This window comes from Nelumbo nucifera, chromosome 4 (genome assembly GCF_055504915.1).
Source record: "Nelumbo nucifera cultivar China Antique chromosome 4, China Antique-T2T, whole genome shotgun sequence".
Lineage (NCBI taxonomy): Eukaryota > Viridiplantae > Streptophyta > Magnoliopsida > Proteales > Nelumbonaceae > Nelumbo > Nelumbo nucifera.
In genome coordinates this window covers 27,948,194-27,965,690 of record NC_142652.1, presented here as the reverse complement: position 1 = coordinate 27,965,690, position 17,497 = coordinate 27,948,194, and the positions used below count along the sequence as shown (strand labels likewise).

The 17,497-nt window shown below is 38.0% G+C and overlaps 2 protein-coding genes across 9 annotated transcripts in view; one reads left to right on the top strand and one right to left on the bottom strand.

Moving 5' to 3' along the window:
- LOC104602910 (chaperone protein dnaJ 15) overlaps positions 1–16,812 on the top strand; it is a 30,020-nt gene extending 13,208 nt beyond the window's left edge. For 4 of the 8 annotated variants that reach the window (XM_010266772.3, XM_010266771.3, XM_088902732.1 and 1 more), the window contains 9 exons: positions 1,938–2,020; positions 2,098–2,209; positions 2,280–2,384; positions 2,536–2,586; positions 8,996–9,085; positions 9,176–9,287; positions 9,383–9,531; positions 9,611–9,664; positions 16,201–16,812. In XM_010266772.3, the coding sequence (XP_010265074.1) occupies positions 1,938–2,020; positions 2,098–2,209; positions 2,280–2,384; positions 2,536–2,586; positions 8,996–9,085; positions 9,176–9,287; positions 9,383–9,531; positions 9,611–9,664; positions 16,201–16,428 (984 nt within the window). In that variant the 3' untranslated portion in view covers positions 16,429–16,812. Of the gene's footprint in view, positions 1–1,937; positions 2,021–2,097; positions 2,210–2,279; positions 2,385–2,535; positions 2,587–8,995; positions 9,086–9,175; positions 9,288–9,382; positions 9,532–9,610; positions 9,665–9,769; positions 9,944–16,200 lie in introns of those variants that run through there. The other 4 variants (XM_010266774.3, XM_088902733.1, XR_016085271.1 and 1 more) reach the window with 3 other exon arrangements.
- Positions 14,125–15,779, bottom strand: LOC148792102 (uncharacterized). The gene is made up of 2 exons (XM_088902736.1): positions 14,582–15,779; positions 14,125–14,261 (listed from the first exon to the last, which is right to left on the bottom strand). Exons 1-2 carry the CDS (start codon positions 15,639–15,641, stop codon positions 14,227–14,229), a joined length of 1,095 nt encoding a protein of 364 aa, XP_088758862.1. The 5' UTR covers positions 15,642–15,779; the 3' UTR covers positions 14,125–14,226.
- Positions 16,813–17,497: the final 685 nt, after the last annotated feature.

Sequence of the window (17,497 nt, the reverse complement as noted above, 5' to 3'; positions counted from 1 at the left end):
AAACAGTAGTGCTAAACAATCCTTCCAAATTGTCAGGAGAAGACCATCTGCATTCAAAGAGAGAAGAAAACCAATTCCAAATAAAGCTAACAAAAGGACATGGGGTTAAAAGATGAAAGGCAGTCTCACCATTTAACTTACACAAGAAGCACCAACTGGGGGACAAACACCAAGTTGGTCTTTTTCTTTGAAGCAAGTCAAAGGTATTAATACAGCCATGAAACACTCCCCAACAGAAAGCACCGATTTTTGGGGGGATGGGAAAGCACCAAATATCCTTGACTGAGAAAGAAGGAGAAGGGGAGGTGCCTAACAGGGAATTAAAAAAAAAGATTTACAAGATAACAAACCATTAGGATTAAGGCCCCAAACCCTAGAATCCAAGCCACCTTCTCCCAGGACCACTGAATTCAGCAAGCCTTACAACTCAGACACACTAGTAATTTCAGATTCTCTAAGGTTCCTGTTAAAACCTAAGTTCTAGTTCAGCCTTGAAGGATGAGGGTGCTTGCCTAAGAAATCAGATATAGGTCTACCCTTAAGATTGGAAAGAGAAAAAATAGAAGGAAAGCTCTCACCTAGAGGGATATCCCCAACCCACACATCCTTCCAAAACCTAACTTTCTGACCTTAAGCCAAATCAACCTGATATGATCGAGGAAAGTAGGAAGAATCTCGTGGATGGCCTTCCAAGGAACAAACAGAGTAGCTCTATGGAGACAACCAGCATCACATCCATTGCTTGACATGCCATGAATGCTTGCAACAACTTTGTGCCATAACCTCTTATACCCTTTGGGGAACCTCCAAAGCCATTTACTAAGCAAAACCAGATTTTTCAACTTGACATTACCAATTCCCAAGCCCCCTTCTGCTTTTAATTTCACCACCTTCTCCCACTTAATCAAATGATCCTTCTTTCTTTCCCCCGACTCCCAAAGAAAATCCCTCATGATTGTTTCAATTTTCCTCACCATCTCTTTGGGCATCCTAAATACTGACATGTAGTACACAGGAAGGTTTGCAAGGGTGGACTTAATGAGTTAATTTCCCCCCTCCCCCCGACAAAATTCCTCCCCCCCCCAATGAAATACCAACCTCTCCTCTCTCCAATTCCAAAAAAGATTTCCTAGCAAAATCTTCTCTGCCCAGACAGGAAAGACCCATGATTTTACTAACTCAAACATCTTTTTGTACCTCTCTTTCCAGCTTAATCTTCTTCTCAGCCTGCCACATTTGATGAAGGATAATCATCATCACTCTCTTGTGGCTCTGTTCCCTCATCCTCCTTATTGGAATCTTTTCTTTCAGGAAATAAGGCTGAATCCTGAGAAACCACTTCAGAGTTCAGAAGAATCAACTTCCCCCATCATCGAAAGGTCTATAACTTCTTTGTCTGTATAACCATCCACCTTCCCCTTAAATGTGACCTGCTTTAGGTTTAACCCTCTTCCTCTTATACAACCTCTTGAATTTATCACTTGGCCCTGTTCCACAAATTCCTTCAATCTAGAAAAAACTTTAGTCACACGTACCAGATTCCCTGTGTCTTCTCATGTTATTTATTTATTTATTTGCATATAATACATTTTTCATAATGACCTCTTCTGGGAGCAACATTGGGTAATGACCTTTTTTATTACCTCTTGTCAAAAAAGGAAAAAAAAAGAGTTGGTGTAAATTGAATTTCACTTTAGTTCTCACAGCAGTTTGTGTATGTGCTTATCTGTTGACAGATTGACTGTGTACTGTTTTGTGTTCTTGATATTTATAATATAATGGCTTTATGTATGGTTGTTTTTTTTGGTATCAATTATAACTTCATATCCTTTTGGATATTTTTCTGACGTACACACCACATTTCTAATTTAATCACTTATCACTATAATTCTTTGACGCTTCTTATGGCTTTGGCTTCTAATGTTGTTATTTCTCAGGCAATAGAAAACGATAACATGGATATGGAGATTGACTTGTCCAGTCTGGGAACTGTCAATACGATGTTTGCAGCACTATTTAGGTGACACATGGTTAAAGATTAGAAGCTTTTGTTTTTCTTTAAGCTTTTATATAGTCACTGATTCTATATTTGTTTAGTAAGCTGGGCGTCCCCATCAAGACTACAATTTCTGCTAACGTCCTTGAAGATGCTCTAAATGGAACTGTCACAGTTAGACCTCTTCCCATTGGAACAGCAGTCAGCGGAAAGGTGCTTATCTTATATTTTTGGTATATAGCTGATCTTTTTCGAAAACTTGCGTTATTTCTTTTGAATGCAGGTAGACAAACAATGTGCCCATTTCTTTGGTGTAACTATCAATGAAGAACAAGCACAGACAGGGATTGTAGTTAGAGTTACTTCATCTGCACAGAGCAAATTCAAGGTAATATTTTTGGGTAAGGGCTTTCATTAAAGCACCTGGTCCACATGTTGCCATCCATTGTTCTGGTTCTTACATATTGTTGTTTAACTTTATTTATTTTTTTAATTATTGATTTTAAAACTTGTATCTGCAATATGTATTTTTTTTCCAGCTACTATATTTTGAGCAAGAAGCCAATGGTGGTTATGGGTTGGCTTTACAGGTACAATACTTTTTTTGTTGCCTTTCCATTTGAACTTCTCATTGTTTATTCATTACTAGTTCTTATAGGATGCAAGCTACATAAACAAGAGTACAACTGTGTGTGTGTATTCTTCATCATCATTGGCCATTTGGAGTTGGCTATGTTAACCATGTATGCATTAGCCCATCTCTTCCAAGATTCAAAATTTCGATATGATATGCCCAATATCAGGCATATCATATTGTATCAGGAGCTCTCTGATACTCCAAATAGGGAGTGTCTTGGATTTTGAGCACTTTCAGGGGGTTGGCATGCCTAAAACCGACCTGAAACAATTTTGAAAAAAATGAAAAAAAGTTATCAAGTATCAAAACACCTGATATGCCTGTTTGTGCATACCGGGTGTATCTATACTTTAGACCTTGATCTCTTCCATTAAAGATGAAATAAATTCTTCCTTATTTTTTATAATAGCTAATATGAGGAAATTTAATCAATTTCATTAACAATTGTGAGCTAAAAAAATTGCCTATGCTGCAAGCTAGACTTACACGGTCAAACTTCCAAGTACCCAATCTGCTCCATGGTTGTCAAGGCATTGCCTAGGCGCCCTTGGTTGAGTGCCTTGCTTAAATGCCTTGACTTATAGCAACAAGGCACTTGCCTAGGTAACAAAAATCACAAGGTGGGTTAATTACTATGGACACTCTTACTAATATGTGTGTTTATGCATTATATTATATACTATATATGTCATTAATGCTTTGTTTGAAGATCTAATATTGAAATTTAAAAGATCCAAGGGTTTTGAGAAGAGAAAAAGAAAGAAGGATAAAGAATTTTATTTCTTTTGTTTTTTCTATTCTATCTCTCTTACATTAAATACGATAGTGGCTCCACCCTTGTTCTTTTCCTCTTTAACTTACTCTCTATCTTAATCTCTATCTTAATTTTTTATCATATAAAATTATAGCCTTCTTTAGTTGCTAATTTGATATGAAGTTGCTCTATTAAATACTTGTTACATTAGTATTATTTTTGAAAACATTGAAGTTAATAACATTTAAAATACTAGTCTTTTAGATATGATTATTTTCAATGTTTCTAGAGGAAATTTATTGTTCCTAATAAAGAGAATTTCTAATTTTTCAATTAATATGCATGCTAATTGGTATACAAAACTAGGGAACTATCCTTTTTTTTTTATTTTATAAAATTCTTATTGCCTAGGTGACTGACTAAGTGCCCCACTGTCGCCTAGAATGACCTAGACACCTTTATAGACCTGTCCATGGCTGGACTTGGGCCGGACTTTACTCTTATTAACAGAAAATGTTCAGGCTTGAGCCTGGCCCTACACCTTTACAATTATGATCTGCTTGAAGCTAGATCACTTTCCTTTTTTTAGTGGAAGAAATTGCAAGATGGAAGAGCTTTGAAGTGTGGAAGAAATTGAAAAAAGGAAGTTAAGGCTAAATGTAGAATAAGGAAGTGCTTGGATACACCAATGGTAACAGAAACTTGATTTTACCCTAAATTGAGGACTTAGACAAGTTAGAGGTAGCAAACAAGATGACAGAGGTGGAGAGAAATTAGGAGTGAAACTAAAACAAGAATTGGATTTCATCCTAAAGAGGGAGGAAATAAGTGGGAGGCTGAAATTAAGATGTAAGTGGATAAAAGTGGGAATAGGAACCTGAAATTCTTTCATTTATTTAACAAATGGAAGGAATGAGAAGAATTTTATCTCCAGACTAGTGCTAAATGAAGAAACTCAACAAGAGGAGATTGTAGGAGTGCTTGTGGGTCACTTGAAATCCCCATATGGCTCTCACCCCCTCCAAGAACTCTCGTGAAAAGATTCGATTGGCCATCTCTAGATAGGGACCTTGCAATGGAGATGGAGCCAGAGAAACCTTTTAACATGGAAGAACTGAAAAGCTAAGGTTAATGCTCCAGGGTTTGATGGCTTTTCTATGTATATTTTTCAAGAGCGTTGGGAGACTGTTGGAAGATCTGATGAAGGTTCTCAATGAATTTCATATAAGAATAGTTTTCTCCTCCTTGAAGCCTTTATGGAATATGGACTGATAATTGTGAATGCACTATAGCCAACCCAGTTTTATATGCACCACATCTTTGGGGGATTAATTTTCAGAGATGCAAGCAGCTTTCTCAGCCCATGCAAGTCAACATTTGACTTGACATGCTGAAAACAAATATAGAGTGCAGCTTGGGGTGCACCGGATAAAATAAAATAGGTTGAGGAAATGAGTTCAAAGAGTGGAACTGAAGGGGTAATACAAGAAAAAATGTGATTTACTCACTTTGGTTCATGGTGGCAAGGCAAACACAAGCCTGCACGAGATTACCATTCATCTACTAACCAACTTGATACTTACCCAACACTGCCATCTAACCCATAAATGTCACCTTGTTTAGAGCAGGAGGGTCCCATATTTTCTTTACGAGTCAAGGAGCCAAGATGATTCAGCTGCTTAAAAAATTATCTGAATTAAAATGTCATGTTCCTCCAATCTTCAATTGCCTATTGATATCTATTAAGGTCCAACTTGGTGTCCTTCATGGTAGTTGAGGCCCATGGAGGCACCATATCTGCACTCCTATAAACTACAATAGGTAAGGCCCATAAAGGGAAGGGGAAGAAAATGAATGGCATGCAAATATGCAGCAATTGGGACCTAAGCAAAGCCAGAGGGTGGAATATAAGAAAACTTGGCACAATCTGATGGTTATTGGATCAATATTGTTTTTTTTTTGATAAAAAAACTGTTAATCTTATCGATTATAAGAAAACTTTTTCTTAAAAAAAAAAGAATGTAAGAAAACTTAGGTGGCGTTTGACAACACTTTTTCAGAATTCGAGGCATTTGACATGGTCTTGTGTCTAACAATTTCAGATGCATTTTTAGAGGTGAAATAATAACAATAATAAGGGCAAATTTCTTAAAGTACCCCTAAGGTTTAGGAAATTGACTAACTCTACTGTTTACATATTGTCTTAAAGTATCCCCAAGTTTCCTGACAACTGTCATTGTGTTGTTAAATCCTAACGGAAATGATGAAATGTCAGTTTTACCCTTCAGTTAAATCTTGTCTTAAAAGATATCCATCACGGTCTACGGACCTATAATGGTTACCGCTACAACTTCCGACCAGCAGTGCGGTGGTGAAGAATAGTGAACCAAAACCGAATAATTTTTCTTCGACGGATACTTCTGTGACAAAGATAAATAAGAAAGATCGTAGCTCAGGTTCTCCTCCCTCCCTCCTCTCTATCTGAAAAAGAAGAAAGATCGCAGGAGAAACGAGAAAGCTTTGTCTGGAATCCATACTGGCTTAATGCAAATAAAATCTTTAGAAGATCCATTTGTCCGAATAAACCCTTCTGGTTTAAGCATCCTACAAACGTCAGAAGCAAACTCCAGAGGCCGAACTGGCTGGTCAAGCCCACCAGTGTCCGAGAACTCAAAATCGAAGGTATTTTCCTTGAACGGATGGCGAAATGCCTGACTAGATACTACCAACGGAGGGGATTTCTTCTTAGAGATTCTGATTGTGTCAGGAAGACCGACTTCCTTGGGCTCCATTTGGAAGGAGTACAAATACAAATATGTAGAGTGCAAAACCTTATATCTTGTATTATTTTGTATGGATTTGTACTGTACATATTTGTATTTGTACTCCTTCCAAACTAAGCCTTGATAGTGAAGACGTCTTGTTCACTCAGTTTTGATGCACAAGGCTTTAGACCCCATTGAGAGATAGCCTTGGGAAATCAGATCTTGGAAGATGGCGGAGTAGTAGTTGCTGGACTTGCGCCATTCTTTGCTGGTCCAGAGGTCACGGAGAGCTGTGTTGGAATAAGATCCGACGTTGTTGACAACGACGGAGGAGGCACCGATGCATATGGCATCGTTGCCGGCAAAGTTGAAGTTTTTTGGGAGCAGAGAAGAAGCAGAACTCAGCGGCATCACAAGATCTGCCCCTGATAGTGACAATGCATACAAATTGATGGAGGAAAATAAAAACACAAAAGAATATATATAGGCCACCTTGTAACCTATCAAGTGGGACCACAAGTAGGAGTTCATGTTGGAAACGGTTTTCTGTCATTTTCATCATTGCAAACTTTAAATCTGCAGTGGAAGCTTGGATCGGAGCCTGAATTGCAGAAATGAATTTGTGTTCTTGATTGATTTCTAGGCTTTTTTGTCACCTTATCTTCATTAAAAATGGGAGAGGATTGTTCTACGCAACTTATCGATGATGATGCGAATTCAATGCCCCTGGCCTTGAAAATTCATCAAAAATGTAAAGCTCATTGAATGCGGTGGCAGTGATCATGGGCCTGCAGAGCAGTGGTGTGTTCTGCAACAGCTTCAAAACTGAAGGTGCTTTTTCTGTTGGGTATTACGGGATCCAGTCAATGGTGATGGTATGACGAGAACACTTTGAGTTCTCCTCAACAAACTTCTTTAAAGCTTGAGCGTTCATACCAGCTTCAGCCTAAAAACAGAGCATCTTCATTAACCCAGAATCGCAAATCTGAGTGGAGATTACAAGTTTACAACAAGACTGGACTGCCATTTCTCCAAAGCTTTTGAACAGAAACAAAAGAAAATTCCTACAACCCCAGAAAAGGATTAAAGTTGTGAACTCTCAGGGGTTCCAATGCTTGAAGTTGTAGCTCCCCTCCTCTGTCCTCTCTGTAAATGGGTTCATACGAATTTTCAGATTTCTCCAATCCAAAAGGAAAAGAACAAAAAAGTAATTTAAGTAATCACCGAAAGGCTTGCAGAACTAGTTCTCTTTTGAAGCTTCTGTAGAGAGGCATGTTCTTATAGTTGCAGAGAGTGTGTAATAAATGAAAACCTGAGAAAGAATTTGTTTGAGTCTAGTGGGGTGGCGTCAACGTAGATCTCTGATGGGACGTAGGTCTTGGTCCAAGCTTCAGCAAGCCCAAATCGAAAGGGCATTTTTGACCACAAAAGGGTATCCTTGAAATTTCCAAAAAATATCAGTCACGTGATATCACATCTGAACAGGGTGCGACGGGAAGTTAACGGCAGGGGAGGTTTTAGACAGTTGTCAGAAAACTTGGGGGTACTTTAAGACAATGTAAACAACTACAACAACAATAAGAATAAGAATAACAATAATAATAATATTATTATTTTTATTAATTTTAATATTATCAAATATTCTATTTCCGGGGGTAAAATAGTAAATTTCCAGTTTCAGACAGTTGAAGAATTGCTCCAACTCAAACGATCTTATATCTAAGTCTCTAAAAAGCAGAAAATCATTCCTGCTTCTTTTCAGATTTCAGACCCGAATAATAGCTTTTTGGCTTTTCAGACATCATACTTCAGATTTATCATATACCACCTTATGCTTAGAACATTAGAAAAATATTTTATCCTGACTGAAAATATAGTTATATTGTTGTAAAAATATTATAGCATGCTCCTTGTCTGAAAATAACCAGTACTTACTGTATCTTGAGATTTGGAGTTTGTTAAGATCCTTCTAGATCTTCATCACCCCTATGCAAGGATCAGAATTCGTAATGTATCAGCCGATTTGTATCGTATCGGGGGTCGACCGGTTTCAGGGGGTAGACAGGCCTTATACCGACCCCCCTGAACAGGTTTGAAAAAAAAAACTAAAAAAAATTGCCCAAAGATATTTAGAACCTTGTATATATGCTTTATCTGATAAATAAATTATTTAGAGTGTTGATGGTAGCATTGTACATGGACAGCATCAATTTGTGATTTTCTGGCATGCAGTTCAGTCATTTCTAATTTCTGCATGAGAATTGGAGTGTAAATGGATTTTAGTTTTTTTCTGTGAACTTCAGTAATTGCTTGTTCTTGTTTTTAGCTATGTTCTTTGGCAAGTATTTGTTCCATGATATTTGGATCTACATGGCTGGGCATCTGACTTGGTTTTGTGTTATTCTTCCATGATTTTATCTCCTTGGAATTTTGATGATTTTTATATTTTGTTGAGTACTGGCTAAAGTTTTATTAAATTGGATTTACAAAATAGTGTAAATGATGAACAGTTCAAAAGACAATGGGGTGAAAAATCATTTCGATTTCTGCTTTTGGTGTATGGCATTCATACATTGTACACAATTCCTCATGGTTCTTTAACCATGCGTTGATGATGTATTCCTACAGGGTATACCACATTTTGATGTAATACAATACAATCTTCTTCTTTTTTTCATTTATAAAAAGGAATTATTTAGTTTTATTATAAGGCTTTGTAGTTCATCTTTTGGCATTCAATGTTTTCTCATCTCCGTTGCACTGAACCCCATATTCCCATTGGAAATGCTTTAGTGCTCATGCATAGGCTCATTAAAGATGATGTACACTTGATTAATGAACAGGAAGACAGTGAGAAGACTGGTAGGGTAACATCTGCCGGAATGTATTTCCTACATTTTCAAGTATACCGAATGGATTCAACTGTTAATGCGGTATATGACTTTCATAATTTTTTTGCATCATTACTAGAGAATTTTAATGTTGTGATGATTAATTAACTAGTGGGTTTGACCTTGTCTTAGCAGTTAGCAATGGCTAAAGACCCAGAAGCTGCTTTCTTCAGAAGATTGGAAGGTCTCCAACCTTGTGAAGTCACGGAACTAAAATCTGGAACTCACATATTTGCCGTTTATGGTCTGAACCTGTTATCATGTGATTTGATCCTTTAGTTTCTGGGTCTAATTCAAATTGTTTACAAAATCTGTTGACCTTTATTCAAATTTCTTCAGGAGATAACTTTTTCAAGACTGCTACCTATACAATTGAGGCACTTTGCGCAAGATCATTTGAAGATACCACAGAGAAGCTTAAGGATATTGAGGCTCAAATTTTAAGGAAGAGAAACGAGCTACGACAATTTGAGATAGAATACAGAAAAGTATGGCCTCAGCCTGGAGTAGGTGAAAGTAGTAATGCATTATCAATTCTCTAATCCTTTTGCTTATGGAATTTTGTAGGCATTGGCACGCTACCAAGAAGTGACCAACAGATGCAACCAAGAAAAGCAATCTGTATGTTTTGTCTGCACATTCTATGTTATTTGCATATGTTATTAAAGCGAACTGCGCTTATACCCTTTCTAATATATTGTGCACGGATACTTTTTATTCTTCAAGTTTTCATCGAAGCTATAACTGCCCATGAAAGCTTCAAGTTGATGTGAAGAATGCCTTTCTCTTCCAAGTTATGCCCATAAGAGGCATACATTCTCCCTCGTTTACTCCAGATTTCTGATTAGGCAGCAACTTAAACTTGTGATTCGACTTCTTGGCTTAATTTGAATGTCAGAGGTAGTGCACCAACCAGCATAATATTCTTCATATCATGCTTACACTGCGATTCCTCAAGTTCAGTTTTTTTTAGCAGTTTTTTATCATTAAAAAATGAATTGAGAAACATAGTTACACAGAAAGACAAAGACAACAATTTCTATTCTTTTAACATTTTCACCTGACCTTGTTGCAACCAACAAGAATGGTGGTAGCATGATTGTACTTCTGAAGATGGATTTCATACTCACAATATGTTAGTCACAGTTTCCTTTTTCCACATTTTGTTAAGCAAAGGTTTAAACCTTGTCTCTGTTAGAACCTTTTATCCTTGGTTTCTGTATTTTTTCTGTTGCATCCTAATTGAACATCTTTTTTCTCTTGATTCCTTCTTTCAACTATTAACATGGCTATTGGATTTTATATATAATCCAGTCTGTTGTGTTGCTTCTTTTGCTTGTGGCAACCCCGTCCTTTGGGATTGCTTCTTTATTTGTTTTTGTATACATCCGAGCATTCTTTTTTTTTTTTTTTTGACCAGCAACACCATGAAAAACTTTATTTGATATAGAAAAGAGAAACAACACCAACATTCCAGAGAAGGTTGATATTTATTCACAAATGATACATAACAGTTTTACAACTTTATCTCATGACCAGGTTTCCTAGTTCCATCTCTTCCATTGTAGCCCCTCTTGTTTCTGTAATAGCATAGCCATTTGCTGATCCTGGGATCTACCTGAATGAGAAGTTCATGTTGGATGCCAGGGTCTTTGCTTCTCTTAATAAAATATGCAAAGGGGCAAGGGGCCATCAACCTCTGAGAGGAACTGGCTAATTACCACCTTTGCAGTGTCATTCCATAATCAGTCTATTCTAGTTTGCAGAATAGGCATCTAAATGTTGGAGAAGAGGAAGAAGTTCATTTGCCCAATGGACATAATGACTGAGTATGATGTTTTTATTTTTCTCCCTAAATATGCTTGCCTATACCCAAGGCCATTGGTTTCTGTTTTGGAATGGTAGAATACTGATATGTTTCATTCTATTGCCAATGGGCATATTTATACAGTAAGCTGCTGCAATAAATAGAAAGAAAGAAAAATAGAAAGAAAAGAGAATAGAAAGAAGAAAAAATAGAAAAAAGAGAAAATAGAAAGTACAAAAATAGAAATAAAGAAATAGAAAGAAAAAACTTTCTAAATCAATCTTTCCACAATCCTGGGAATATATACAATTCTATTTTCAGATCTGAACCAATAACCCCACGTTTTCCAACACTCCCCCTCAAGCTGGTGAATAGAGATCCTCCATTCCCAGCTTGGCTCTAATTCTCCGAAAGTCTGTACTATTGAGCCCTTTAGTAAGTACATCCGCCAGTTGTCCTTTTGTAGACACATAGGGAGTGCAAATCAACTTGCTGTCCAGTTTCTCTTTTATAAAGTGTCGGTCAATTTCGATGTGCTTCGTCCTGTCATGTTGAACAGGATTGTGAGCAATATTGATGGCTGACTTGTTGTTACAATATAGTTTCATAGGCTCTTCTCGTGGAATCTTCAGGTCTTCTAAAATTATCTTCAACCAGAGTAATTCACACATTCCTTGTGCCATAGCCCTGAATTCTGCCTCAGCACTTGATCGAGCCACTACATTTTGTTTCTTACTCCTCCAAGTGACTAAGTTTCCTCCTAAGAAGGTACAGTAACCAGAAGTGGACCATCTATCTACTGGAGATCTTGCATAATCGGCATCTGTATATGCTTCAAGAGTCAGTCCTCCATTTCTTCTGAATAAAATTCCTTTTCCTGGATTGGCTTTCAAATAGTGCAGAATTCGATGAGCAGCCTGTAGATGAACTTCTTTAGGATTATGCATAAACTGACTTATTACACTTACAACATATGCAATATCCGGTCGTGTATGTGCAAGATAAATGAGTTTTCCAACTAGTCTTTGGAACATCTCCTTGTCTACACTTGCATTCTCGTGGGCTTCTCCAAGTTTATGATTGGGATCTATAGGCGTGGAAGCTGGTTTACATGCCATATTTCCTGTTTCTCTCAAAAGATCAACAACATACTTTTGTTGAGAGATAAAGATGCCTTGTTTAGAATGTGCAACTTCAATTCCGAGAAAATACTTTAATCTCCCCAAGTCTTTTATCTCAAATTCTCTGGCAAGGCAGTTTTTCAATGCTTCCTTCTCCTTTTTATCATTCCCAGTAATGATTAATCATCCACATAGACTAATAGTGCAGTAACTCCCCCTGAGGCTGTGTGTTTGATAAACAATGTGTGGTCACCTTGACTTTGCTTGTAACTTGTACTCAGCATTACCTTCGTAAATCTTCCAAACCATGCTCTCGGAGATTGTTTGAGACCGTATAGTGCTTTCTTCAACTGACAAACTTTGTTCCCTTTAATGCCTTCTCCAAAACCTGGTGGAATGTCCATGTATATCTCCTCTTCTAGATCACCATGGAGAAACACATTTTTTACATCAAATTGTTGCAAATCCCAATTATAGTTAGCAGACAACGACAGTAACACCCTTACTGTATTCATTTTAGCTACTGGGGCAAAAGTCTCCTGATAATCTACCCCATAAGTCTGTATATATCCCTTGGCTACCAGGCATGCTTTGTACCTTTCTAATGATCCATCAGATTTGTACTTAATTGTGAACACCCATTTACAACCTACCGTCTTCTTGTTTCTTGGTAGATCCACAACTTCCCATGTGTTGTTTTTTTCTAATGCCTCAATTTCCACTCTAATGGCTTTTCTCCACTCCTTATTAGAAAGTGCCTCGGCTAGAGTATTAGGAATTGGAATGGTGTCAAGGCTGGCTAGAAAACTTTTATGGGATTTAGAGAATCTTTGGAATGATACATATTTGGCTAAAGGGTACAATGGGCGTTTGGTACATTCTCTGGTTCCTTTTCTCAGTGCAATAGGTAGGTCATACTCATACCCAGACTGTGAAGGTGTAGGTTCAGGATCTAAGCATCCCTCAGTTCTAGGATTAGGAGTTGAATCTTGGACTTGCACAGGTTGAGGATCTGGATTTTTCCTCGTAGAGTAAACCTGCATATATCTCACATTATCATGCACATCATTCGTGGGGTTAACAGTGTTCGAATTTGGTTCAATGGTCGGGTTGTTTGACTCTTGTTTAGACTCGGGAATGTGGGGCTCAGAGGAATGTGACTCAGAGGGATGTGATTCTTGATGATTGAATGTCTGTGAGGAGGGTAAAACATCTAGGGAGAGTAGATCCGATGCCTTATCTTCCATTAATGAGGTCTCCCCCTGAAGATAAGGTTGAGTGAAAAAAGATTTTCCTTCCTCAAATGTGATATCGATGGAGGTGTAGAATTTTCTGGTGGCTGGATGATAATATTTATAACTTTCTGAGTTGGGGAATATCCCAAGAAGACACACCTGATTACTCGTGGGTTTAATTTTCCCTTATTATGGACATGAACAAAGGTAGTGCAGCCAAAAATTCTTGGTGTGAGATTATTTGAGGCTCGAATATCAGGGTAAAATTGAGAAAGGACTTGTATTGGGCTTCGGTTGTAAAGAACTTTAGATGGTAGTTTATTTATGGTATAGGCAGCAGTAAGGACAACTTCCCCCCAATATTGTTTTGGCACCTGATTTTGAAAGAGAAAGGCTCGGGTGGTTTGCAAAAGATGGCCATTTTTTCTCTCAGCTACCTCATTCTGTTGGGGAGTGTTAACACAGGAGGATTCATGCACAATGTCTTCTTTCTGAAAAAATGGGGACAAATTCTGATTAAAATAATCTGTAGCATTATCAGATCGAAACCTTTTAATTCTCACACCAAACTGAGTTTGGACCATGTTATGAAAGTTGGGAAGAATCGTACCCACATCAGATTTAGACTTAAGAAGAAAAATCCATGTGACCCTAGTGCAATCATCAATAAAGGTGACGAAACATCTGGAACCAGTAATGTTGGGAATTTGAGAAGGGCCCCATATATCCGAATGAATCAAATAAAAAGGAGTTGAAGATCTTTTATTGCTGATTGGGAAAGAAACCCTTTTGTGCTTAGCAAGTTCACAAACATCACAATGAAAGGTTTCAACATCAATTCCTTTAAACAAGGAAGGAAGCATTGTTTTTAAAATAGGAAATGAAGGATGACCAAAACGGAAATGATGACGCCAAATTAAATCTTTATTGGAGGTAGATAAGAATGACTTGTGTGTGACATGCATAACAGTGTGAGATGATTTGCCGGTTGCTTCAAGGTAGTAGAGTCCATCTCTTTCCTTAGCAAGTCCAATCTTCTTCCCCGAAACCTGGTCCTGAAATACACAGTAAGAAGGGAAGAACACAACATTGCAGTTCACATCCTGGGTGAGTTTATGTATAGAGATAAGGCTAGTGGATAACTTAGGAACGTGAAGCACATTTTTAAGTAATAGGGATGGAGTAATTTGAATATTCCCAATCCTTGCCACTGTGGTGAAAGAACCATCAGCAATAGAAATTTTTCTATTGCTAGGACAGGGTGTATAGGTGAGAAAATGTAGTGAAGAGGGTGTCATGTGGTCAGTAGCTCCAGAATCAAGAATCCATGGAAAAACACTAGCCGAGGCATGTAATCCTAGAGATAAAGACTCACCTGAGAGAGCAAGAGAGGTAGAACCACTTCCTGGTTTCAAGGATTTCAGGAAGCACCTTAGCCTTTCAATTTCTTCATCATTAAATGGTCCCTGACTTGAGTGTTCTTGCTGCGGGGTTGTGGAGACATTATGGGCCTGTTGAACTCCTTTTGAAACTCCTCGATTTCCCCATTCCTTGCTGGATGTGGGAGGTTTTCCATGAAGTTTCCAGCACCGATCTTTCGTGTGTCTGGGCTTCTTGCAATAGGTGCACCAGAGGTTATCGTTTGAGTCACGGGTGGTTGTGTCACGAGCCAAGTTGTGATTGTTCTCACCCTTTGAACCACTGTAACTTCCTCCCCTTGCCACCATGGCTGAGCCATTGGGATCTTTAGGCTCAAGCATGATTCCACGGCGGCTTTCCTCAGCTCTAACAAGGGCTATGACTTCATTCAATGAAGGCACTTCTTCTTTGCCAAGAATTTGTATTCGGACCTGATCAAATTCAGCATTCAGTCCGACCAAAAAATCATACACCCTATCTCTTTCAATAAAATTCTTCAAGATCACAGCATCATTTGCACACTTTGTCTCAAGAACCCGATAATGATCAAGCTCATGCCATAAATTTTGCAGCAGATTTGCATACTCTGTAACACTCCTGCTCCCTTGTTTGGCCGCCACAGTCTTCACTTTGACCTCATAGACACGAGCAGCGTCATGGGCTTTGGAATAGGTTTGTCGGACAGCATCCCAAATAGCCTTTGCAGAGGGAAGAAACATACAAGTATCACTGATCACGGGTGTCATTGAACTCCACAACCATGACATAATCATGGAGTCCTCTTCGTCCCAAGCATCAAAATTTGTCTCGCCCAACCATGGTCCTGTTCCAAGGAGGTGACTAATTTTTCCTTTTCCCTTCAAATAGGTACGCACTAGTTGTGACCACTTCAAGTAATTCTGGCCATTCAGTTTATATGTTGCATGAATATTTTGCAAATCACCAGTGTGAGGATGAGAGTTTGTTGCTCCTTCATCGGTTTGGACGGGAGCACTTGTTGCAGTCATGTCGGACATTGTTAATGGAGGAAAAATAAGGCCAGCAGGAAAGGAGAATAAAGGAACACTTCTGGCAATGAAGGCCGAAAAACACAAAAAACTGGCAATGAAGGCCGAAAAAATCTCAAGGTTGACAAACCTAGAGCTCTGATACCATGTTTTGGAATGGTAGAATACTGATATGTTTCATTCTATTGCCAATGGGCATATTTATACAGTAAGCTGCTGCAATAAATAGAAAGAAAGAAAAATAGAAAGAAAAGAAAATAGAAAGAAGAAAAAATAGAAAGAAGAGAAAATAGAAAGTACAAAAATAGAAAGAAAGAAATAGAAAGAAAAAACTTTCTAAATCAATCCTTCCACAACCCTAGGAATATATACAATTCTATTTTCAGATCTGAACCAATAACCCCACGTTTTCCAACAGTTTTCAAGACAGCATCCATCAAAATTTAGTTTTATTCTAGCCATTTCTGGTGTATGTATGAGCATTGGTCTTGGTCTTATTTTAAATTGGATTATATTTTGGGTTCATATGTTGCAATTTATGGTTGAGACTCGTGTTTTTGGAACACAGGTCGATGAGCTGCTTAAACAGAGAGAGAGCATCCACTCCTCATTTACTATGGATAGGCCACCCAATAATGCTAGTGGGAGTGGTACTAGTACGAGTGGAAAAGTCCCTGGTGAGGATTCAAAGGCTGACAGTCTGAGCGATGATGGAAGTTCAGATGGGAAGGATAGAGTGGCCAAGAAGAAATGGTTTAACCTTAATCTGAAAGGATCTGATAAAAAGTCTGGCTGAGAGCGGTCGTCAATTAAATTTGGCAGCATTGCTTGCTATGGAACCCCAGGCTGGAGAGGTTTAAAATTCCAAATCCAAACCCACATTCTTGTAGAGCAGTCGCATGCTTGCATCCAGCTAAGGTTAACCCTTTACTTTCTCTATTCGATTTTTTCCTGCTTAACTTCTTCATTTTTATTCTTTTTGTTTGCTTTCACCAAAAGTTGTTAATTAACAGTGCTACCAGATATTTCATTTATTTTTCATTTTACTGGGCAATAAGGGACATTTCAATGTGAAGGTATCTGTCATCTGTATATTTTATATTCACTGTATTGGGTTCTTCAGCTCCCAAATTGTTACTGTAGCTATTTGAATATATAAAGTTGTGAAATTGTAATAAAAGATTGATCCTAGGTTCTTGCTATAGAGATGTTAGTTTCAACCTGCAGATACGAGTTGAAGCATATCACATTTATGGTGCAGTTACTAGTATGTAACATGTGTATCAAAATATGGCGACAATGGGCGAAAATATTCTGAATACACCCACAGGCCACAGAGGCGCCGTTAATGACTTAAAATAAACCTTTCTATCAATATATATATATATATATATATATCTATATATATATATATAATTTAGCAGTAGCCATAGCTCCTACCACACGGTCCGCACCCAAATATGAATAATTAAGTACGAGCTTTGATCTTGTAATCAATGTTGCAACTTTCATGAACACCGCGCTCTAGCTGGTTCAAAAGCATTGCCCTCTCGTAGACCAAAAAATGGACCCAGAAAAAGAGGAAATCTCGTAACGTGAGATCCCATGCTTAGCCGTAAGATCCAAGTATCTAACTTGAGTTGCAGATCTACATTTGAGGTCGAGGCAGCATAGATTCTATATCCATCCCTCGTGACCCTAGCTAGTATCGATGATAATCGTCATAGGTTTTGGAACTAGTTGAGTCAAAAAGGTAGATGTGCAAGTCTGAATCAGGTAGATTTTCTAACGTCTCTTGGTCTCGACAATGGATGTACATGTGTTAAAGATGTACCATACTTGTCATCTTTAATTTGGTTTCATTT

Excerpts from the sequence above, each read along its gene's own strand:
- LOC148792102 (XM_088902736.1), bottom strand. The coding sequence starts at position 15,641 with ATGTCCGACATGACTGCAACAAGTGCTCCCGTCCAAACCGATGAAGGA. Across the intron at positions 14,262-14,581 it reads TACCTCTCTTGCTCTCTCAG|GACCAGGTTTCGGGGAAGAA; the intron begins GTGAGTCTTTAT and ends TGTGTATTTCAG.